At 36.1% G+C, this 26,380-nt stretch overlaps 1 protein-coding gene across 1 annotated transcript in view; it reads right to left on the minus strand.

Moving 5' to 3' along the window:
- Positions 1 to 26,380, minus strand: part of FAM81B (family with sequence similarity 81 member B) — a gene marked incomplete at both ends in the record, with an annotated part of 72,038 nt that overhangs the window by 21,560 nt on the left and 24,098 nt on the right. The window contains 4 exons of the mRNA XM_081306174.1: positions 387 to 493; positions 2,954 to 3,083; positions 12,126 to 12,244; positions 17,803 to 18,046. Of these exons, the coding sequence (XP_081162300.1) occupies positions 387 to 493; positions 2,954 to 3,083; positions 12,126 to 12,244; positions 17,803 to 18,046 (600 nt within the window). The remainder of the gene's footprint in view (positions 1 to 386; positions 494 to 2,953; positions 3,084 to 12,125; positions 12,245 to 17,802; positions 18,047 to 26,380) is intronic.

Below are 26,380 nucleotides of genomic sequence, written 5' to 3' on the forward strand. Positions count from 1 at the left end.
AGAAAACTTAAATGAAAAGCATGCAAATCAAAATTGCTTTGAAAAGTATCTGATAATCTTGGGTAATCAATTTATATTCATCAGTGCTTTACATTGAGGCATTTAATATAAAATTGGTCATAAGTTAAAATTACTCTATAGGAAGGGTCAGAGTGAATGTTGAGATATTATACAAAGAAGTATGACAAAACTGATAATCATATTTCTTCTTTTATGCTTATTGTATAAGTTGCTTTAGGGTGGAATATTGTCTGCTTTGGTTTGCTACTTCATTTCTTAATCAGGTTCAAATTCCTGGGATAGGTTTTTATTTAATGCCAATGCTTTTAGTAGACAAAACTCTTTGGAATGCACTTAACAGAATTAAAAATCTTCCATTCACTTACTTGAATTCCAAAAGGTTCATTTCATGGCGATAATCTCCCTGGATCATCTTTAAATTTGAGGTTTGCTCAGAAGTGGAAGACTCTATCTTTCCTAAGAGCTGCATTACCTAATGAAAGTATAAGAGGGAGCTTTTTTGTGTATGAGAAAAGTCACCAGCACTTACATGAATTATATTTTATTCCTAAAGGAGCCAGCAAATAGACTTGAACTGAAAGCATGTTTGCATTTGAAAATTACTTTTTTCAAATGAGTATGATTCACAGTTATAGTCACACTATTTTCAAGAAAAGAATAATGGGAAGTGCTCCATTTGCTGTGCATAATATTCTTTTATATAATAGGCTAAATAATGATATTAAAAACACACTCTTGACATTAGTTTATTTATTAATTTGACACCTTTTTTTTCTGTCTTTCTGGTTACAATGTAAGCAATTATATCCTTTCACCACTTTATCCTCAGGGCGTATTAGGTGACTGGTTGTAAATAGTCAACAAATATTTAGTGAATAATGTTTAAATACACAGTTGGGCTCTGAGGAAAACACACATGACTGACCAACATTCAGGCCCTCTGATCTCCAGCTAGTATTCTGACATGACCATAAAAGAATCACAAGTGAAATGACTTAAGGCATATAAAGATAGCGGGGCGGGGGGGGGGGAGGGAGGTTCTGTTCTGAAATTTATGAATAGAATGCCTTTCATATTGCTAGAAGCATTAGAGAAATCCTTTAGGTACAAGAACTGGATTAAAAAATAGATGCAGAATTGCAGCACAGTGATTGTGTCTGAACTAATCGCTGTCAAGGAGAATGAAACAGCATTGACGTCGTATAAGCAAACTTCAGCTCCTGAAGAAGGTGGGCATTTGATGTAATCAGTGTTCTCTTAGCAAAAAAAAAAAAAAAAAAGAGGTGGATAATGAAAGAGTTTGAAGAGATACATATTTCGTGGGCAAACAAGAGCACCTGAATGATTGTTTACTTTTAACAGGATGAAAGCAGAAATGTTGAAAATAAAGTAACAGGCTAATATATATCTGGGAAAGAAAAGGGAAAACAGGCAGAGCAGTCATAATGTTAGATAAAATATTATTCAAGACAAAATATGTTAGAAAGTGGGACAGAGATGCCAATTTTTATAGCCAAAGGGCAAAATCCTCAGTGAAAAAATAAAGAATTTTGGACATTTTTTACTCTATATACTGAATTGGAAAGCAACAACTTTTTAGGATAAATTAACATGTTATATAATGTGATTTTTAATGCCTTTTTTGTTTCTTTACTGGGAAAATAAGTAAAATACTAATAAGGATGTAGGAAGATAGGAAAAATATAAATTTTATTTAATAGATTTATTTATCAAACCATGTAGCTTTCAAATAGCCAACACTTTCCCAGTGCCTATGAGCATTTGCAGCAACTAAGCATGTGTGTGACTATAAAGAAAATTTCAAATTATTCCAAAAGGAAGGAAAAACATAGGTCATTAGCCTAACTATGCTACTCTAAAACCAGAAATTAATAAGAAAAGTATATGAAAAAGAAATAAAAATCCAGCCCCTTGAATAAAAAATATTCTTATAATTCTAGTGTTTATTTCATGTTTAACATGACATCTACTGCAAGGAACATAATTTGTTCAAGGGCCTAGACTGCTGTACCCAAAAAAGATCAGCATGTGTCCAGACCATTCTTTTGCACAGGCTGCTCCCAGGAACTCGATGAACCGCTCCTCTTGGCATTGCACCTAAAGACCTTCTTCCTGGTTTTTTTCCCCCGTAACAGGACCCAGACCTGCTTGTAGACTAGGTTTCTAACAGTCTCATACGCTCTTTTCCTCATAGGTTTTCCCCTCAGTTAATCTCTTGTTCATCTAATCATCTTGTTCATCTAATTCCTTTATGGCATTGACTTCTCAAAGGCTTTGGACTAACACACATGTCAAAGAGTGAATTAACACTGCTATTACAGTTTAAGTAGGAAATGATAATGGGCACAGACAAATATATAAGCAGCATGTAACTACTTATAGGTAGTTGGTGCCCCTGGGTATTAAGGGTGAGTCAGAAAGCACAGATAATAAGTACAGATACTAATAAGCAGGGGCTTGTGAAGAGATGGCCTTTAAAATTCAGGCCAAAGGACTTTTGTATTTTTTATAAGAGACATAAACTATTGAAGGGTTTTAAACAGGGATATAACATGATCAACTCACATTAATGTTGGATCTTTAATAATAGTAGCTTCCTTGGGAAATGCCTGTTTATAATCCCTGGCTCCAGTCTTTGAGGGGAAGCCAGAAAATAAGCAAACAATGTTAACAGTGGAATCAGGCAGTCTATGCTCACAACGAGCAGCAGTACTAGAATATAGGTGGCACTCATTAAATATTTGTTGACTGGACTGACTGTATGTATGCATGAGCTGTCAGATTACGCATTTTGGAAGAAAAGAGTTCTTTTTAAAAAATTACCACCTGTCTGGCCATTTTGATACGACATAATGAATGAGCTTACTTCAGGCAGTAACACATAGCATGAGTCCCATCTCTTTCCAATTACCTTCATATCCAAGTTCTTGGAAACAGTTTCTAGGGCAGACAAGAGGTCTTGAATTGATTTCTCCATTTGCCGATACTCATTCCTGATGAAGTGTATATCTCCAGAAAGCTTCATGATGCTTGAGTCACATCTAGTGCCAACATGGAAATCTATGTGAGTTCAACAGCCTTATAACATTTTAAATACTATAAGATCTGTGCATTCATTTGCTGACAAACGTTCTAAAGTTCTTTGAATAACATGTTGGTAGATGTAGCAGTATGTATAGGAACCTCCTTCTTCATTGTTTTTTCTTCCTGATGGGAGAGAAACCAGTTTTTAAAACTCTGGCCCAAACTCAGAGCACCAAATTGGTATAAGGGAACATTGGAATAAATTGGGAAAATGTTTGCATTTTTAGCATTATATTAACTCATTCAAAGGACTTCTAACAGATTTTAATTTTGTAGGGATACACCATGCTGTCTGTGGTTAGGAAAAATTGATAAAATGTCCTCTTCTTTATCATGTTTTCAATCCACTTTGCTCCCTTTAATCCAAGTTTTTAATCTACTTGGCACCCAGATTGCCTAGTTCTTCTCCTTTGGGTAGAAAAGGTGTCCCACCCAAACAAAAATCTTCTAATCCATTAAAACAAAAAAAGAAAGAAAAAGAAAAAGAAATTTAAAAAATTAAAAATCACCTTCTTAGCCCCAAACCTCCTCTTCCTTGAATGGTCTCAGCTACCCTTTGTCTTTTATAGGGACAAAAATAATTCATATTAACATATAGATGAAATTTTGGTCCATAGGTAGCATTTGATATTTTAGGGAGGGACCTCTGGTGAGATGGAGCTGAGTTGAAGACTGACCATCTTCCCAGCATGTCAGGGAAGAAAACACAGAGCCCTAGCCCCCTACCATCACCGAAGACCTCACTTAGGAGAGAGCAGTTTACATACTGCATTAGTGATCAGTTTCATTAAATGTTCCCTGAATTCATGACAGATAAAATGGAGAGCACTGAAGGACTGTGTTACATGTTAGAGTTATCAGAGAGCACTTTAACATTGTCATTTTATAAAATAACTTTATATAAAAATAATTAACTGTCTTCAGATAGTATTAGGAACTACATCTTTATGTTGCCATACTAAGTTTGCATTATGACCATTGATAATTTTTGGGAACCAGAAATGAAATTTTTTTCTTAAGATTTTTGGTGCCAAAGAATTGAACTAAAGGTGGTTTAAGAAGGTAATTTTGCCTGAACATGCCCTTGAAGGGATGGATACCAGATGACTGGTGGTGGGAGCAGAGGCTACCAGAGAAAATATTAGGAGTCAGCCTTGTCAAGAATAGAAGCAAGATGGTATGCATGCAAGTCATGCCCCCAAACCATTTTCCGTTTGTCTATGGAAAATGTCATTGTCAGAATTATACCTCTATTATTGATTAGTTGGAATATCTTTATGTGAGTCCATATTAAAATCCCCCCCCCCAAATACATAGGAGTGTTTGCTGCTACCACTGCTTCCTGCTATCTCCTTCTATCCCTCCCTCATTCTCCACCCCTAGGGACAGCTGGTCTGTGTATTGGAGGCCACTGATCTCCATTGTCAGATTTGTCTTTGATGTCAGATAAGCCAGACTTTGAGTCCTGGCTTTGCTACTTCCTAAGTTTGTGATCTGGGACAAGTTTCTTCTATGAGTTTCAGTTTTCCTCATCTGAAAAAAAAAAAGGAGGGGGAATAGTGATGCTAAGATCACTACACACAGTTGTACAATTCGTCTACCATGCAACTCCAGAGGGTGTCAAACACCTGGGCAACAGTGGACATATGTCTCAAGAGCATTGTGTGTTCAACCTTCAAAACTTAAGTGGAGGTCCTGAGAAGCACTACTTAGTAAAGTTATTCAAGGAAGGTGGTGATGAATATAAAGCATGTGGCCAGTACCTAGTGCAGAGGGAACACCCACACAAGATTAGCAGCTATTATTTATTAGTCATCTTGGAAGCTGCCACCTATTCATTCTCACCCCCCTGGCTTCCTCCACAAGCCCACCCATGCATGTTGAAGTGAAGGATTGTTAAGCAGCTTTTCAAACTGCATTCTATCTTCCAAAAGGAAGTCTCTACCTCCTCTTTCTTTAGAATGGTTTTATTGTTTCTGTTAAAATAGTAACATGCCCATTGTAAAAAAATTCATATAATACCAAAAAAAAGAAAGAAAAAGAAAAAAATAAAGAGTTAATATAATTTCAAATCCCATTTCTCAGAAATAACATTGCTAATGTTTAATATTTGGTCTTTTTTAATATTTATTTTTTAGTTATAGGTGGACACAATATCTGTATCTTATATTGAACTCTGGATTGAACCCAGAGTCTCATGCATGGTAGGCGAGTGCTCTACCTCTGAGCCACAACCCCAGCCCCCCCACCCCATCATTCTCTTAATAATAGGGATGTGTGTGTGTGTGTGTGTGTGTGTGTGTGTGTATGTGTGTGTGTGTGTGTATGCAGTCATCCTTTGGTTTCTATAGGGGAATGGTTCTAGGACAGCCCCCAGAACCCTGAAGATACCCAATCCACAGATTTTCAAGTCTCTTATATTAATGGCATCCTGCCAAATACCTTAAATAACTTTTATATTAGCTATAATAATAAATGCAATGTAAATGCTAAGCAAGTAGCCATCATACTGTATTATTTAGGGAATAATGACAAGAAAAATTCTTTATCTGTTCAGTACAATATGGAACGCTGGATATATATTTCTTGACTATGAGAGATATTTGTTTCTGAAATAAAGAAGCTATAAAAAGTTATTGTAGATTGGAATTGTTATTTTTTTATAATACCAACTCAACATTAGATATTATCTGTTGACCATATGAGAAAAATGAAGGAAATAAATTTATATACTTGTTCTTCAACAATTCTGTGAATAGTTTGCTATTTTTAAATGCTAAATTTTATGATACTTTTATTATCTTCTATAACCAGAATTCCTACAGTTATTGAATCTTTATTCTATATTTAGATCTATGTTTATTAGCAGTTCTTCTAAATTATGATTCTTTTTCTGAAATTCCTTTTTTTTTTTTTTAATTCCTCAGTTGGCCAGATTTTTTCATCGGGATTTCAAAAGAAAGTCTCAGTAATGTTAAAATCCTTAGGAAAATCAGTTCTTCTACACTTGAAAGGTAAACATGGTAGATGTTGTTCCATTCTTTTCTGGTGCTGATTGAGATATAGAAGTCTGAGGTGATTACACTTTTCCCTTCTTTTGTGTGATTTGCTTTGTCTACCTAGATCCCCAGTGATTCTTTATCCTTGATGTTCAATAACTTCAACCAGGTTATCTTTGGTTAATTGTTTTTACATCAGGTTTTTCCAAGGACATAGTTTTACCTTTTGATCTATGTTTCCATTAAATTGTCTTCTCTTACATCCATGAAATTTTCTATGGTATGTCAGTCATAAACATACTTATCCATATCCATTTTTATGTCAAAAGCATTTTCTTGATGTGGTTTGCTCATGCTTTTTATTTTTTGAATGACTCTTTATTATTTTTAGATGTATTTATCCTGCTTAGGAGTTTCTAAAGTAGATTTAATCTCTAATATTTTCATTTTTTTCCTTTTATCTTATCCCTGAGAGATTCCAATTTATCTATTTCCTTTTGTTACATGATACCCTCTTTTTTTGGAGGGGGAATCCTATTATATCTCCTTTTTAATACATTTTTTAGTTGTAAATAGACACAATACCTTTATTTTATTTGTTTTTTATGTGGTGCCAGGGATCAAACCCAGTGCGTCACACAAACTAGGCAAGTACTCTACCACGGAGCCACAACCCTGGCCCTTATACCTCATTTTAAAAATTAACTTTTATCTTATCAAAGTAAAACATGCTTATAGTTTAAAAGTCAATAATAAAAGGCAAAAAAAAAACTATAGGAGTTGTCCCTTATCCAGTTTTACACTTTAGTTACCTGTAGTCAATCGTGGTTGAAAGTATTAAATGGGAAAGGGTGAGTACAGTACAATTAGGTATTGAGAGAGAAAGAGAACACAGTTACATGACTTTTATTACAGTATATATGTTATAATTTATATTTATTATTAGTTATTAGTGTTAATTGCTTATTATACCTAATTTACAAATTAAACTTTATCATAGGTGTGTATATATAGGAAAAGAGTATTTGTAGGGTTTGGTACTATCTGCAATTCTAGGCATCTACTGGCAGTCTTCAAGATGAGGGGAGACTACTTTACCATGGTTCCTGACCTTTCCCTGCTTCTCTCAGTTCCTCTCCCTAGAGGTAATTGCCTCAAACCTTTTGAGATTTTTGTGGTGTGAAATGAAGGTTCTCAGCTTATCCTACAGCTTTAAAGTTAGTTTTATGAAATCTGCTAAGGCAGTTTCCACAAGTCCTCCTGCTTTCTCATTTCCAGGGCTTCTGTGCTGATATCCCTTGTCCTTGTGGGGTTTATGTTTTAAAGAGAAAATCTTTTTACTGTAGATTTGGTGGGGGTTTTGGAAGGAGCCAAATTACTCACAATTGTTCATACAATCTTTTATCTCTTTTGCTCTTAATTTCTTTGAAACCAGGAGAATTTTTGTATGACCTCTTTACTTTTCTGGCCAATTCCTTTCATGAAGTACATTCATTCTTTGACCTGTGTTTTTGTCTGTCTGTGTATCTATCCATCCCAGACTGATATGATAGTAGTGGAAGTGATTTTTATTCATGGGTAGATTCTGCCTATCACTATGACATCTGTGAATATTTCTGGCTGCTTGCAGAAAATTGGTGGGTAGGTTTGGTGGAGGGCAGAGACCATGCTCTGTTGAGTCTTGCAGTATCAAATCTGGTATTTCTTTAGATCTGAGGGTGGGGGCACTTCTCTCAATTGTCCCTTGATAAGACAGACTGGAGAATCTCATATCAAATGTAAGTCATAGCTTTTCTGTGGTGACACTCTTTCCTCTCCAGTTTCTCTCAGCTACGAGCTGGCAAGGAGGGAGTCCTAGATTAATGAAACAATAAAGAACACCACTGGATTTTCAGCTAAAGCTCCCCAGCTATTCTGCATTGTTGACCTTATCTCTAAAAGGACATTTCCTATCTCTTGACCCACCTAAGCCCCCAAATAGTATTGCTAAATTAAAATTATTTTGTAGGCTGGGTTTGTGGCTCAGTGGTAGAGTGCTTGTCACACAGGCGTGAGGCACTGGGTTTGATCCTCAGCACCACATAAAAAAAATAAACAAAATAAAGTTATTATGTCCATCTACAACTGAAAATATTTTTTAAAACTTAAAAAAAAATTATTTGGCCTATGCCTTTCAGGATTATGATTCTTGATTTGGAAGAAATCTTTGTTTAAGGTCTGAGAAGGACAGTGTCAGTCCAAATATCACAATATTTGGCAAGTGTGTTTTGTTTGTGGTTAATGATTGTGACAAATTCCATTTTATGCTAAAGGAGGTGTTTTTGTTTTCCTTTTATTCTTCACTGGAATTGAGATATCTCAAGAGAAGAAAGTGGAGTTAAGTGTATTCTGTCCCCTTTAGCCAGAAGTATCCCTTATCTTTTAAAAGTTGATGATATTTATAATATCATTGTTTCTTTAAAGGACATGAGTTTGCTTTTAATCACACATCAACCCAATTATCACTTTTAAAAATGCAATCTTGCCTTGGAGTCTAAAGAGTCAAATGTGGTAAGCAACTTGGCCTCCTCTGACTTCTGCTGCCAATTGTAAGCCATAGCCGTCCCTATCCATCCATAGGAATGTGCCCTTTGCACACCCACTGTTTCCTTTTTTGCACTTGAGACTCATCTATCAAATAGAGGAGAAGGTGTCAAGGTTAAGCTGAGAACCTCATTTCATTGGAAGTACTTGCTTTTAAACTACCACTATGTTTGGATGTGGGGAAAAAGTTATAAAATTCCAAGACCATTGTAGTTATTGAATATTGAGTTAGATTTATGAAGTGGCAAAGTGATTATTAGGAATTATGTTAAAATAATCAACTACATTTCACTTAATTTCAAAATGCTAATTGGTATTAAAGTCACTAGATGTGGAGAGCCAGTAATCAATATGCCTTAGCTTGTCCATTAGTCATTTTGTCTGGCAAAAACACAGACAAGAAACAGGAGAGGAAGGATGAATTTAAGTCTCATGGCTTTCAGCCAGATTCTGTCTCAGATTTCCAAATAGATTTCAAAAATTTTCCATAAAAAGGGGACATTTCAAGGAAAACTAAGACCTTGTTCCAAAATCACTGCTTACAATTGAAGATGAAAATAAATAAGAAATTGGAGCAAGCTGGGTATAGTGACCCTCTCCTGTGGTCACAGCTACTTGGGAGGCTGGGGCAAGAGGATTGATAGAGTCCAGAAGTTTAGGGCAACATAGTAAGGCCCTGTTTCAAAAAATAAATAAATAAAAGGGAAATGAGCTGGGGATATAGAGCATGTGCTTAGCATGCACAGTCCTTGGGTTCGATTTCCAATATTGTCCCACCCCCTGCCCAAAACAAAAGGAAGAAATAGAGCAGAGCAAAAAGAGTTGTATATCTCTTCTTGATGTAATTCTATTGATCTCTGGGTTGCTTTTTAATCCATTTGTTCTTTTGTGTGCAAAAATACGATTTATAAGAACAAAACAATAGGTTTGTAAATGACTCATGGCAAATGTCATCAGCACACCACCAGCTTGTACCAAATCTTGCTTCATTCACTAATGATTTTTTTTTCTTTTTTGAAGTTCTGGGATTGAACTCAGGATCTCATGCTTGCTAGGCAAGTACTCTACCACTAAGCTATATCCCCAGCCCACTATATTTCACTTAAAATGGATATTTGGTGTTTATCTTTTTGCAAAAACTTATCTAAGAAGAGTTGTGGATTTGCTCATGTTTATTTCAGTATCTTGCTTCATAACTCACCCAAATACTATAAAAATTCTTATGTATCAAGTATGAAATAATCGTATGTTTTAACCCAAATATTATAAAAATTTCTTTATATTGAACATTATATAGTTACATATAGTTTATTTATGTATTTACAGAAAATATTAATACAATAATTTTGTTTGTATAGTCTCTGGGTTATCAGTTAGTTTTCTTTGATGACAGTTTTCCAACCATGACTATTATTCCCTAAACTGTATCTTTATTTTTAAGAGGAAAGAAGTCATACTTCAGAACTACACTATGTTTCCCAGAGCCACTATATCATTTTTATTATAGGTCAAGCAAAAGCCTGGGCCCACCCCCAGCCTCTACACCTTTGAGCACCATGCCCTTTATGGTTAATATCCCACAGACTTCCCATATGGTACTAACCAAATACACAATTACCCCTTGACTCTCTTCTCATTTCCTTGTCAAAACTGTTCCTCATTTTATATTTCTGTTGAATAACATGAACATTCAACTGGTCCCCAAGACAGAAACTGTGGTAGCTATCCTGGACTCCTGTATTTTAACTCATTTTCCATGTTAATTCATGTACTAATCCTATAGATTCAATTTTCCAAATGCTCTGTTCTGGAACTTACGACCAGTGCCTGAGTTTAGGCCCTTGCCACCTCTCACCTGGGTTGCCTCTGGTCTCCATGCCCCCTTTCTGAACTCCCCCAAATCATCCCCTTACCGGAAATCCTCCCATGGCTATTTACAACTTTCTACATAGTGTTCAGACACTGGCCCACAGAGTCACTCATATTTCAACTTTGGGCCACTTCTTGAACTTTTTCTCCCATCTCTTCTTGAATCATACTCTCAAATCCCATAACCCTAAAGAGTCTTCTCCCAGCCTTTCAACACACCACAATAATCTTTGCCTTGATTCTTTTCCATGTGTCATTCCTCCTTTATTTGAAGTGTCTTTCCCACCCCTCCTTGTATACCTAACTGCTACAAGTTCTTCACAATCCATCTCGAATGTCACCTCATCTGAGAAGCCCCTCCCCTGTCTGTCTGGCTGGATATTCTCACAGCACCCCAGGTTTTCAGCATAGTGTTGCCCTATCAATGACCTTCAAAACTTGTTCTGCTAGATAGATTGTGAGCAGCTACAGAGAGCAGGTTGTGTTGCTGAAATTTAGTACAATGCCTAGCTTATAGTATTTAGTATTTTTTAATTGAATGGACAAATACCCTGGAGTATTGTTATTGTTCAAATGTGTCTCCTTCAAAATTCAGGTGTTGCCAACGTGAGAGTATTAATAAGGGAGGAGGTATTTAAGAGATGAGTAGGCCCTGAGAGCTCCTCCCAGATCAGTAAGTCCCTTATAGAAGAGTCTTCACACAGCATTTGAAGAATTTTCCATTTCACTAGTTTTCTCTGATGTGTGAGGAGACAGTGTCTCTCCCCTCTGGAGGATGCAGCCCTCACCAGACAACTGAAACTTCAGACTCCCTTGTTATATTTCTCTACCTTCAGAACTGTGGGAAAATAAGTTTTGTTTTTTATAAATTACCCAGCTTCCGGTATTTTGTTACAGCAGCATAAACAAATTGAGAGACTTGACTTTGTTGTCAATCACTGAATTCTCATTTGGTCTTTTATACTTCAGAGAAGATTAATAAGATGGAAGTGGGGGTATTTCAGGAGAGAGGAAAGAGTTTCTGGCAGAAGATGCAGAGATGGAGAGTATCAGTGGTAAGCCATTCACAAGGACTGCCAATGCTTAACAGATTTTTTTTTCTGAATTTCTTACTATTAACTCTTGATTTGAAACTCTCATACAAAATCTGTTATTCAAAACTTCATCTGGTTGGCAGAAAATCTCTTTGATTAGACTGATAACTAGTCCTTGTATATTTTAAATGTTTTACTCATTAGAACCTGACAAATGGATATTTATATGTGGTTATAGGTTGTGTATGGCTGTTGGCACTTGGGAAGTTGTGGGTTGTGAAGACAAGACTCCAGTCACTTCCAGTGAAACCAAACTGGATATTCTATATAAGGGGTCTTGAATACAACCTTGGGTCTTTCAAAGTTCTAAAGACATTTTCTCAACTACTGTTTCATCAGTTTAGCTTAATATAAAGTCAATAACTTGTTATCTAAACTATGGAATTTATTTAGGGATGAGAATTCAATGGCTGAGAACTGATTGTTAAACATGAGTTAACATGTTTCTTCTCACCTGGCTACTCTTCCCCGAAGGTCTCCAACTCCTTGCAGGTGTTTGATGTTTAGATCCTGCACTGCGAAATTAGTTCCTGTGGTCACCTGATCTCGAGTTCTTATTTGGTCTTCTAAGACCTGAAATTTTGAGTTAAGATGGCAATTAATATTCCATCACACATGGTAAGAAAACTTCATCTGAAGCAAATGGATTTTGTGGTTAGGTCCAGGTGGTAAAGGAGTGCAAGAGGCTGGTCTCACAGAATTGATCTTGGTTTATCTGGAGGAGGCAGCTATGGTTTGATTGTAGCTGATTGTGGCCAGGTGGGAGCAACATCTCACTAGTGTTTCAACAAAAGCTAGAAAATGAGACTTTATGTAAAAATCTCAATTTTAAAATATTGGCATGTTGTTAAAAATCTTTAAGCTCTATATAGGCCAAACAGAACATGTTTATTGGTTTGATTTGGCCATAAGTTGCCATTTGGCCATCATTAATATAAAAATTTCTCACACAAACATACACACACAATTTCAGTGTTGATGATCAGATTTAAAAAGAGATTTTTATTCAATGTGGCAACAGTCAGGTTCTTTTTTGTTGTTGGTTTGTTTTCTGGTGCTGGGGATTGAACCTAGGGCCTTGTGCATGCAGGGCAAGCACTCTGCCAACTGAGCTATGTCCCCAGCCCAGTCAGGGGCTTTATGGATTGAATCAGAACCATGACAAAGCTAACACAACTGACATAAGCCAATCTGAATCAAACCATTTCATAAACATGGAGTGAAAGGGGTTTATTTTTTCAGATTTCTTGAGAACACAAAGGTTTATGGCATATGTGCTTTCAGATTGTGTCATTGAGTATTGTTAATTATTTCTCTCATGGTATTTTGGAAATGAAGCTGTCTTTCCTATATTGCCAGATTGGTGGTCCTAAGAACAGTGGTTTTTATTTTTTGTACCTGTTTATGAATGTTAATTTTAAAATTGAAAAAAAAATTGCCTATCCATAGAAAAAAATTCATTTTAGTTGACATTCAAATTCCAATGTGAAGTGTTGACATATATTTTTTTGTTGTTATTGAGAAAAGAATGAGAGCATAGAATTTCAGAAAACAAACAAATTTGGATTTGGGGAAACATTTGAGTTTATTATATCTGACAAAGTTCTGAACTACATTTAAAATCATGTTTATGAATTATGCTAGGTAGAGTAGGATTTTTTATCAAATGTATTACAGGAATTTCAAAGGCCAAATACAGATCTTTCCCATTTTTAAATTGGCAGACTGAGAATACCCAAGAGCAAATAGAGCCTAAGTTGAAGATATAAAAGTGTGAAAAACATTAGCTAGAGTTTGTTTTTTGCCTTTTCTCGTTTATATGTAGGTTTTTTAAATTAAAGAACAGTGATGAAGGTGAACTTGTTCTATGATAGAATGAAACATTTTGCATAAGAAGCAAATCAGTATAGTAATGGTATGTTGCCAATGAGTTCAATGTAGTGTAATAATGTCCTATAATGTAATTGTGTCATGAAAAGACCTTAGTAAGTGTGAAAATACTATGCATGAGACTAACCAATCAGTAGGGGAGAAATTTTACAAATGGTGTGGGATCATTTAGGTATTTACCTCATGTCATATTGATATAGATTTTAGAAAAACTGAATAAAACTATAAATTGAAATTAAGCCATAAGAGGAGGCTGGAATGTAGCTCAGTGGTGGAGTTCCTGCTTCACATGTGTTAATCCCTGACTAGGTTTGATCCCCAGCAACACACACACACACACACACACACACACACACACACACACACACAAATTAAGTCAGTAGAATAACAAGTAAAAGATGATATTATTTCATTTCTGAAGACTTTTCTCTTCTCAAAAGTAATAAGAAGCAAAATATTTGAGTGTTTAAGATATTTTATATTAAACTTGTTAAACATTATAAATACAATTAAGACATTAAAAATAAGCTTGAAAAACATTAATAACAAATGTTATTGCCAAAGTTTCATTAGTGTTCTGTAATCAGCATGTACCTGTTGGTGAGAGAGAGCTGATGCTATGCGTCTTTCCCCACCTTTGTGTTCAGCGTCATCACAGTGGTTATTTGAAATCATAGTGGGAGTATTTACACCATGCAAGTAGGTAAACACCACACATCAGGTTTTTTTCTCCCCAGGAAAAAAAAATTCTTATTGTTAAACATTTATCATTGTACCACTGGTTAATATCTTTAATATGTAAAAGAGTTCATCAAATCAACAAGAATTTAAAAGTGCTAAAACTCTCAAAGACAAATTGGCAAAAAACATAAGCAGAATATTGGCAGAGGAAATATAAAATTTCATAGTCATTTTTAAAAAGTGGATTCAAAACCTTCAAGAAAAAAACAGATCTCATTTTTTTTTGTCCTATGAAATTAGCAAAGATTAAAACAATAAATCTCAATGCTGGCATAGGCCCAGTGAAAAAAATCACTCTCATATAATGCTAATGAAAGGGTAAACCAGTATAATCTTTCTGAAAACCATTTTGGCAACACATATCAAGAATTTTCACAGCATTTATATCTTGGTAATTCTATTTCTAAGAATACATATTATGGAAATAATCCAAATGCAGATATATACTTAGGCCCAAAGATATTTTAACATTAATAATAATAAAGCAAATCATGGTATATGCTCCATTCAAGGAGTTTCTAATGACATGAAAGGGTTTGTGTTATAATTTTATGTTAAAGACTGTGCTAACAAAAATAGTTTCAGCCTCCTAAACAGAATACTTACAAGAGCTAGAGGGAGATATATCTGGATGTTTGCGGAGATTGACATTTCATGGTGGAATTGTGAGAAATTTTTTTCTCAGGTTTTAAAATTTCTTCCTGAACTTCCAAAATAATTACAGAGAACAAGAATTGCTTCTATAAATTGTAGCGGGGGATCCACAATAAGGGAATGTTATACAAAAAAATTTCTTTTTTTTAAGTTAAATATGTTATTTTTAAGACATAATTAATAGTCTGCTTTAAAAATCATTTTCTTTTAAAAAGAAACAAGCAATGTAACTGTTGCAATTATGGTAATCTAAAAAAAATTATTGTTTTATTCCTTTTAAGAACCTGAGTCAAGTTTTAGTTCACATTTGGATCTATCTTGCTGGCTGGTTTGCAAATGGACTAACTAGGTTGCTGAGTTTAGGTGCCATTAAAATATTTGAATAGCATTGATTTCTCTATAAAGTGCTTATTACTTATAGTTTTAGTTTTTCACTAAGGGTAACCAAATAATTTCTACTTCATAATGTTTTAACAGTGTTATCTAAAGCCTTTAAAATGTATTTTAAATTTAGTTTTCCACATAAATCAGCCCTCCTCATTTTCTCTAATCATGTCAAACCCTTAAGAGGACTCAAATATTTTGAGGTTTTATAGTTTTTTGGAAAATGTTTTGGCTTTGTCTTTTTTTTTAAAGAACTAACCTTGGCCAGGTGTGGTGATGCACACATGTAATTCCAGCAACTAGGGAGGCTGAGACAGGAGGATCTCCAGTTCAAAGCCAGCCTAAGCAATTTAAGAGGTACTAGGCAACTCAGTGAGACCTGTCTCTAAATAAAATACAAAATGGGGCTGGGGATGTGGCTCAGTGGTTAAGTGCCCCTGAGTTCAATCCTGGTACCAAAAAAAAAAAAAGAACTAATCTAAGATAATTTTTATTTTTAGTTATACATGGGCACAATATCTTTATTTTGTTTATTTATTTTTATGTTGTGCTGAGGATCAAACCCAGAGTCTCACACATGAGAGGCAAGTGCTCTACCGCTGAGCCACGACCCCAGCCCCAGATAATCAATTATTGTAGGAAAAGAAACACTAAAGATACTAGAGATATAGAATATGTTTTCCCTTTTAATACTAAGAGTATTTTATTCAGGTATAATTAATATTGAAATGCACAAATCAAAGTGCACAGCTAGATAGATCTTGACAAATGTGATCAACTATGTAACAATGACCCAGGTCAGAATGCACAATATGCTTAGGAACATTTTGGTGAGTATGTTCTTTTCAACTACCAAGATATTTTGATCATGTATTGGAATCTTATTTTAGTGCTAGCGCTATATTTACTTGATTTTCTTTCCTTTTTTAAATTATTTTTCTTAGTTGTTGATAGATCTTATTTTATTTATTTTTTTTACTTATTTTTTACTTATTTTACTTATTTTTTACTTATTTTATTTATTTATACATGGTGCTGAGAATTGAACGTGGTGCTGAGAATTGAACCCAGTCCCTCACGCATGCCAGGCAAGTGTGCTACCACTGAGCCACAGTCCCAGCCTTTACTTGATTTTCTGGTCATTTCAAAAAGCACAGAGCTGCTTGCCTCTTGACACCTTAGTGACACTGTCATGTCTGGAATCACCTTTGGTCAATTGACTTTGCAGGTACCAGGGTCAATTCAACATGAGCTAAATACCACTAATATACCTTTTGAAAAGTCAACTAATAGTTTTTAACGTTCCATATTTTCTCAGTTGCATCATGGAGTCTGCTAGACCCTGCAGATAGGAAATAAACTCATAAATATCCTCTACCTCAAAGATAAATTCATGAGCAAATCATTCCTGGGTTAATTCCATGGTTAGTATTTAATGTTTTGTTGTTGTTGTTGGTTTATTTGTTTTTAATTCATATTCTCACTGATAGTAGAAAGCTAAAGGGCATTGTTATTTCTCATTATTCCACATTCTTTTGGCCAGGTTCCTAAAGTGTATTACTGGAACCCTTGCCCAAAAGTTGTTAACCCTGATTCATCATGCATGTGTACTTTAAAAACTCTGGAAGATAATATCTTGGTTTAGACTAAGAATTTTCTTTTTTGATCAAAAATCTTATTTTTCCTTTAAAACCTTAAAAATCATTTATTTACCCATATTCTCAAGAATTTAGAGTGCTGCCTACATGCCAGACACTGCTGTTGACTTACTAGTGAATTAAGCAAACTTCCTGCACTTATGGAGATTATAATTTAGAGGAAGAAAACAACCAATAGACAAAAATAGATTGTGCTAAGTACTATGGATAAAAGTAGAGTTTAAGGGAGATTGAAACTGTTGGGCTGAGGAGGGGTGCTATCTTACACAGTATGAAGGAAATCTTCTCTTTGAAGGTGGTTTAAGCAGAGATCTGAAGGAAATAAAGAACATGTCATAGTGGAGGAAGATGATCCAAACTGAATAGAAGGGAATAATTGGGAGACCAGCATGGCCAGACTGAAGGAGGTGGGTGGAGACGGAGTCAGAGATTGCTGGTAGATTTATGAACCAGCATGTTGTGTATTATGAATATCTCTGTTTGGAATCATGACATTAATAAATCATGGAGATTTAAACTAAGAGTTTCTTAACATAAATATGTGGTATAATGTTAAATAGATCTTTGCCAATACAAGATAGATAGACAATAAATAGTTTTTGAATGGAAGTTCCTTCTACTTTTCAGCATAAATGAGTAGTTCAAAAATTAAACTGTTTTCCTCTGAGGCAGCTATAATCATTTAAACATAAACAACAGCAACACATTTCTACAGTTGCAAAATGACATTGGTGGTTGATAATTTTTTTTTTTTTTTTTTTTTTTTTTGTCAAGCAATGATGCCAATATGTGAAAGAGAACTACCTCAATGTTTTGGTTGAGTTTTTTGACGATGCTAGTGATGGTCTGTATATGGCTTTCTAGTAACTTCCTGGCAAGTGATTCCTCTTTTCGAAAGCCGTGGGTCCCTTGGAGACAAGAAGAGATGTCCTCCTTGATGCGGAAGGCTTGTTCAAGGAGGAATGCTATGGTGCGCTCCTGGTTGTTCAATCTGTCTTCCAGCTGACTTTTCTGGGTGTTTTGGATGATGGGAAGAAAAGGACGACCCCTGGTCAGGAAAAGGAAATACCAGGGGTGTTACAAGAACGAACTGGATGAGCCAGGAACCAGAATGTGCCTCCTCATGCTACTCCTTTATTTTCTCACCTGTGAGAAACTTGATAGGACTTTAAGTTCTCACAAGGTTAGAATCTTGAGTTTATGTCTTGTCTAAGAAGCAATCTGACTTTTGCCTTGATTTCATATCATGCATTTTTCATGTTTCCCAAGGAGGAATTATTCTATATACAATGACAGTAAAATTTTAAGACAAATTGGTAGTAGTTGGGAGGAAATGGGGGATCCATAAAAGATAATACTAGAAAGCTTTTTCCATGATTTCTGCCTTTATATACACTTGCATAAAAACTCAACTTTAATCTAAAAAATATCTAAATTCTTATATGTATAAAAGTGCAAAAGTGACTATATTAGAGTTTCCCAAAAGGTATGTCTTAGAATAGTAGTTAGTAAACTAATAGGCCACTGCACAAGAATTTTATGGTCAAATAAATTTGGAAAACATTGTATATCACATCCATCTTTTGTGATTTACAACATGTTTATCACATTAATGTTTAATTGTATTGTTTTTGTTTGGATATGAAGTATCTCTCAAAAACTTCTGTGTTGGCAGCAGAGTTCTACAATAACTTTAAAAAAAGAACTAATAGTAATACTCTTCAATTTATTTAAGGAAATAGAAAAAGAGGCAGCACTTCCAAACTCATTCTATGAGGCCAATATCAGCCTGATTTCAAAACCAGGCACAGACACATGAAAAAAAGGAAACTTCAGACCAATATCTCTAATGAACATAGATGCTAAAATTCTGGCAAATTGAATACAAAAGCATCAAGAAGATAGTGCACCACGATCAAGTGGAGTTCATCCCAGGGATGCAAATTTGGTTCAACATACAGAAATCAATAAATGTAATTCATCACATCAATAGACTTAAAGATAAGAATCATATGATCATCTAACTAAATGCAGAAAAAGCATTTGACAAAATACAGCACCCATTCATGTTCAAAACACTAAAAAACCTTGGGACAACAGGAGCATATCTCAACATCATAAAGGCTATCTATGCTAAGTCTCAGGCCAACATCATTCTAAATGGAGAAAAATTGAAGGCATTCCCTCTAAAAACTGGAATTAGACAGGGATGCTGTCTTTCACCACTTCTATTGTTAAATAGTTCTTGAAATACTAGCCAGAGCAATTAGACAGATGAAAGAAATTAAATGGATACACATAGGAAAAGAAGAACTCAAATTGGCACCATTTGCTCATGATATGATTTTATACTTAGAAGGCCCAAAAAATTCCACCAGAAAACTTCTAGAATTAGTAAATGAATTTAGCAATGTAGCAGCATATAATAAATACCCATAAATCAAATGCATTCCTGAATATCAGTGACAAATCCTCAGAAAGGAAAATTACCCGATTTACAATAGCCTCAATAAAAGTAAAATACTTGGGAGCCAACTTAACAAAAGAGGTGAAAGACTTCTAAACAAAAACTACAGAATGCTAAAGAAAGAAAGAAGATCTTAGAAGATAGAAAGATCTATCTTGCTCTTGGATAGGCAGAATTAATATTATCAAAATGACCATACTACCAAAAGCAATATACAGATTTAATGTAATTCCAATCAAAATCCCAATGGCATTCCTCATAGAAATAGAAAAAGCAGTCATGAAATTCATCTGGAAAAATAAGAGATCCAGAATAGTTAAAGCAATCCTTAGCAAGAAGAGTGAAGCAGGTAGACACTACACCAGACCTTAAACTATACTACAGAGCAATAGTAACAAAAGCAGCATGGTATTGGCACCAAAACAGACTGGTAGACCAATGATACAGAATAGAGGACACAGAGACTAACCCACAAAATTACAATTATCTTTTATTAGACAAAGGCTCCAAGACATACATTGGAGAAAAGATAGCCTCTCTTCAACAAATGGTGCTGGAAACATTGGAAATCCATATGCAACAAAATGAAATTAAACCCTATCTCTCACCATGCACAAAACTCAATTCAAAATGGATCAAGGGACTAGGAATAAAACTAGAGACCCTGCATCTAATAGAAGAAAAAATAAGCCCTAATCTCCATCATGTAGGATTAGGCCCTAAATTCCTTAATAAGACTCCTATAGTACAGAAATTAAAATCAAGAATCAATAAATGGGATGGATTCAAACTAAAAAGTTTCTTCTGAGCAAAATAAATAATCTGTGAGGTAAACAGAGAGCTACATCCTGGGAGCAAATTTTTACCCCTCACACATCAGATAGAGCACTAATCTCTAGAGTATATAAAGAACTCAAAAAGCTAAGCACCTAAAAAACAAATAACCCAATCAACAAATGGGCCAAGGACCTGAACAGACACTTCTCAGGATATACAATCAATCAACAAGTATATGAAAAAATGTTCATCATCTCTAGCAATCAGAGAGATGCAAATCAAAACTACTCTAAGATATGATCTCACTCCACTCAGAGTGGCAGCTATTATGAAGACAAACAACAAAAAGTGTTGGCGAGGATGTGGGGGAAAAGTACACTCATAAATTGCTGGTGGGACTGCAAATTGTACTGCCAATATGGAAAGCAGTATGGAGATTCCTTGGAAATCTGGGAATGGAACCACCATTTGAACCAGCTATCCCTCTCTTAGGTCTATACCCAAAGGACTTAAAAACAGCATGCTACAGGGACACAGCCACATCAATATTAATAGTAGCACAATTCACAATAGCTAAACTGTGGAGCCAAACTAGATGTCCTTCAGTAGATGAATGAATGAAAAAAATATAGCATGTATACACAATGGAATTTTACTTAGCATTAAAAGAGAATAAAATAAAATCATGGCATTTGCAGGTAAATGGATGGCTTTGGAGAAGATAATGCTAAGTGAAGTTAGCCAATTCCAAAAAAACAAATGCCAAATGTTTTCTCTGTTATAAGGAGGCTGACTCATAGTGGTGGTAGGGAGGGGGAGCATGGGAAGATTAGATGAATTCTATATAGGGAAGAGGGGTGGGAGGGAAAAGGAGGGGGCAGGGGATTAGCAAGGATGGTGGAATGTGATGGACATCATTATCCAAAGTACATGTATGAAGACTCGAATTGGGTGTCAATACACCTTATATACAGAGATATGAAAAATTGTGGTATATATGTGTAATAAGAATTGTAATGCATTCCACTGTCATGTATTTAAAAAAATAAAATCAATAAAACTGAAAAAAAATGCAAGCAAAAATAAATGTTGGTGAGGATGTGGGGGAAAAGGCACATTCATACACTGCTGGTGGGACTACAAAATGATGCAGCCAATATGAAAAGCAGTATGGAGATTCTTTGGAAAATTGGGAATGGAACCACCATTTGACCTAGGTATCCTTTTCCTCGGTTTATACCTAAAGGACTTAAAAACAGCATACTTCAGGGACACAGCCACATCAATGTTTATAGCAGCACAATTCACAATAGCTAAACTGTGGAGTCAACCTAGATGCCATTCAATAAATGAATGGATAAAAAATTTCAGTATATATACACAATGGAATATTACTGAGCAATAAAAGAAAATAAAATCATGGCATTTGCAAGAAAATGGAGTTAGAGAAGATAATGCTAAGTGAAGTTAGCCAATCCCCAAAAACCAAATGTCAAATGTTTCTCCAATATAAGAAGGCTGATTCGTAGTGGGGTAAGGAGCGGGAGCATGGGAAGAATAGAAGAACTCTAGATGTGGCAAGGGAGGAATATGGGGTTAGAAATGATGGTGAAATGTGATGAACATTATTATCCAAGGTACATGTATGAGGACCCGAATCAGTGTGAATATACTTTGTATACAACCAGAGATATGAAAAATTTGTGCTCTATATGTGTAATATGAATTGCAATGCAGTCTGCTGTCATATATAAATAAAAAATTAATAAAACAGTGGAAAAAAACCAAAAAACTTCTGTGTTGGGCTGGGTATAGTGGCACACGCCTATAATCCCTGTGGATCAGGAGGCTGAGGTAGGAGGATTATGAGTTCAAAGTAAGGTTCAGGATCTTAGCACCCTGTCTCAAAACACTAAAAAAAGGGCTGGGGATGTGGCTTAGGGGTTGAGCACACCTGGGCTCAATCCCTCAAAAAACAAACAAAAAAATCTCCTACATTAATACAGGAGGTGAAATGATTAGATCTAAGAACCTTAACTTAAACCCGTGGATTGATCCATTTGATTAATAATTTGAATTACTCTTTTATTAGCAAATAAGAATTATAGGCAGGTGGGCTGTGTCTACAGGGAGTGGGTCACTGGGGGCATCCCTTGGGTATTATACATTTCTTCCTGGCCCCTCCTATTCTCTTGGTGCTTCTTGGCTACCATGAGCTGAGCAGTTTTCTTCCACCATACCCTTTTGCTACATCTCAGACACAGAGCAATCGGATTGACTAACTGTGAATTGAGACCTCTAAAACCATGAGCCCAAATAAATATTTCTTCCCTGAAGATGTTAGTGTCAGGACTGTGAACTGAAATCTGTGGAATTGTGAGCCCAAACAAACCTTTCTTCCTCTAAGTTGTTCTTGTCAGATAGCAGGTAAGAAAAATAACTCATGTAATAGTTAAATAACTAGTCCTAGGCCATCAAATTCCCATGGCTAAAGCACTTGATTATAGTCCCTAAGTATAGGTCACTTCCAAAGCCGATGCGTGCATTGATTTCTGACCTCGCACCATGCTAGGAGCCACAAGCAAATAATATGATGCATGGCACTTTCAGTTGTAAGGTGACAACACCAGCTAGCCACTGAGATGATATGATTATGTTAAGATTTACATTCATATGGAAATTGGACTCCTGCTGTTCACCTTGGCCTGCTACGGGACTCATGTTACGGGACTCCTGGAGAGTTCCCATTGGTTGGGGAAGGATAGTAGGAGGGAATTCTGGGGAAGGTTCCCCCCCCGCCCCGGTTCCGGTAGGCGCGCGTGGGTGGACCGGTTTTTGGCTTGCCGGCGCATACGGAGGATTGGCGACTTTTTCAAAAATAAAGTTTTGTTCCTGCTTGAGTGGCTCATGATTCTGTGCCCAGCCAAGACATTGGCAATTGGTGGCCCGGATGAGGAATGCCTGAAACTTAGAGGTGAGTAAAATTGCTCGCCCCTGAGGGAAGGCGACAGAATGGGTGACCATTTCAAAAAACAATGTGTTCTTGTTTTGATTTATTTTGCTTTTATTTCAAGCTCCCTAGCCCTAGAATTTTCTCAGGCGAACTGGGAAAAATGGTTGGCTCAAGGTTTGAAGTTATTTGGCCCTGAGAAAGAGAAAATTGATACAACCATTCTCTGCTCCGTTTTTGTTTCATTCTGCTTCGGCTTTGTTTTATCCTATCTTATTGGGTTACGTTACTTTATAGTAGATTAGAATCTAGTAAAAAACAAACCGAAAAACTGTTAAGTAAATTGTTAAAGGTCCAAACTATGGTAGAAAAAAACGCTAGGTCAAACAAAAGAGAAGGTCTCTCAGGCTAGTCAGACAGAGGAAAATTTAAAGAAAGAAAGCTTAGAGGAAAAACAGCCATCAGGTGGAGAATTACAACAGGAGGTTGCTACTAACTCCGTTCTATCACCAGAGGGCGTAATTCAACCAACAACTCCATCTACAGCTGAGCGGCCCTCAACTCCCGTAGTTGATGGACGGAATTCTGAGGCAGGACCCCAAAGATTAGCATGCCCTGTACTTGAGCAGGCAGGAGGGCAATGAATTCACCGTGCTTTAGATTTCAAAACAGTAAAGCAATTAAAGGAGGCTGTAACAACCTATGGGCCGCAAGCTCCCTTCACGGTAAGCATGGTCGTATCTGTTACCAACTTGGACATGACACCAGCAGATTGGGCTAACATGTGTCGATCTGTGCTAAATGGAGGACAATATTTGTTATGGAAGGTTGCCAATGAGGAATTTTGCATGGAGACAGCTAGGTGAAATGCAGAAGCCGGTTACCCTCAAAGAAATCTAGATATGTTATTAGGAAAGGGACCTTATGAGGGTCAAAGACAGCAAATTGAATATGACCCTGGCGTATACGCACAAATTGCTGTAGATGCAGTTAGGGCATGGCAAACTTTACAGGGGCATGGAGATTTACAAGGTCAATTATCTAAGGTAATACAAGGAACTAAAGAACCTTACGCTGAATTTGTAGATAGGCTTATTCAGACAGCCTCTAGAATATTTGGAAATACAGAACAGGCAATGCCATTTATAAAACAACTGGCTTATGACCAAGCAAATCGTTGCTGCAGAGAGGTCATTAGACCATGGAGACATGAAGATTTAAACACATATATTAAATTATGTAGAGACATTAATGAACAAGGGCAAGTCTTAGCAGCAGTACAACAGGCTTTAGATGCCAGGCCAAAAACATGCTATAATTGTAATCAAACAGGACATTTTAAAAGGAGTTGCCCCATAAGAGGAGGGTTTAACAAAACTAGGTATCAAAGGAATAGAATACTGGGTATTTGCCCACGATGCCATAGAGGGAAACATTGGGCTAATGAATGCCATTCTCAAACCACCATAGAGGGTATTCCGTTATCAAAAAATGGACAAGGACCAAGTGTTTACCCACGATATCGTGGAGAAAGGTATCAGGCTCCATTGCCAAAAAACGGACTAGAGGGCCCAATGCCCCGGGGCCCAAAACCACAAATATACGGGGCAATGGAGGAACCCAGCAGCACCATCAAGGTAGTGCCCAGGACGCATTATCCATTAAATCCCTCATCAGACAAACTAGAGGGAATGCAGGGTTGGATATCTGCGCCTCTGCCAGAGCAGTACTAACTCCAGAGATGGGAGTTCAAATCATTCCCACAGGAGTAAAAGGACCTCTTCCCCAGGGAACAGTAGGCTTATTATTGGGACGCAGTTCTTCTACACTAAAAGGACTTATGATAAGTCCTGGGGTAATTGATCCCGATTATGAGGGTGAAATAAAAATTATAGCTAGTTCTCCAAGAGGTATATCAGTAATTTCACCAGGAGATAGAATAGCACAGTTATTAATAATACCCAGCCTGCATGATAAATTTTCCAGTTGTAATGTAGAAAGAGGTTCCAAGGGATTAGGCTCCACAGGTGTAGATTGGGCTATGCTGTCTTTAAATTTAGATTCTCACCCAATGCTAAAATTAAATATTCAAGGACATGACTTTAATGGGCTGCTGGACACAGGTGCTGACCTCAGCATCATATCTCGTCAAGAATGGCCAAAACATTGGCCATTACAACAAGCCACTCAAACGCTTCGAGGCCTAGGAGTGGCAACAAATCCCCATAGAAGTGCTATGGTATTAGATTGGAGAGATCCTGAAGGATGTGAAGGAACTATACAGCCCTATGTATTGGATCATCTTCCTGTAAATTTATGGGGACGAGATGTCCTAGATCAATTAGGATTGACATTAACAAATAACATCAATCCTAACGCACCCACTACTAGGGCTAAACAAGGCTTTAGGAAAGAAAAAAGATTAAGAGAACAAGAACAAGGTATGACAGCACCTATTCAAATAGATCAAGAAATAAATAGACATGAATTGGGTTTTCAGAAAGGGCCACTGAGACAATCAAAATTACTTGGAAATCAGAAAGACCAGTGTGGGTTCCTCAGTGGCCCCTGACTAAAGAAAAGATACAAGTAGCCCATGACTTGGTCAGACAACAATTAGCGGAAGGACATATACAACCTTCCGTATCCCCCCATAATACTCCCATTTTTGTCATTAAAAAGAAATCTGGTAAATGGAGATTATTACAAGATTTAAGAGCCATTAATAATGAGATGGTTATTATGGGACCTGCTCAATCAGGGATTCCCCAATTATCTGCTTTACCAAAAACCTGGCATGTTTTAGCTATAGATATTAAAGATTGTTTCTTTTCAATTCCAATTCATCCCGAGGATAGTCCACATTTTGCATTTACTATCCCTGCACTGAATCATGAAGGTCCTGATCAGAGATATGAATGGAAAGTACTCCCTCAAGGGATGGCTAACAGCCCAACTATGTGTCAAATTTATGTTAATAAAGCAATCCAGCCACTTAGAAATCAAAATCCTGAACTACAAATATTTCACTATATGGATGATGTGTTATTGGCACATAAAGATAAAAACACATTGCTAGAATGTTATGCCACACTTACAAACTTATTGAAAAATTATAATCTAGAGATAGCAATAGATAAAGTACAATTAAATCTTCCAATTAATTATTTAGGAGTTCTATTATCCTC

The sequence above is a fragment of the Spermophilus citellus genome, assembly GCF_964194105.1.
Source record: "Spermophilus citellus genome assembly, chromosome: 1".
In the NCBI taxonomy this organism is placed as follows: domain Eukaryota; kingdom Metazoa; phylum Chordata; class Mammalia; order Rodentia; family Sciuridae; genus Spermophilus; species Spermophilus citellus.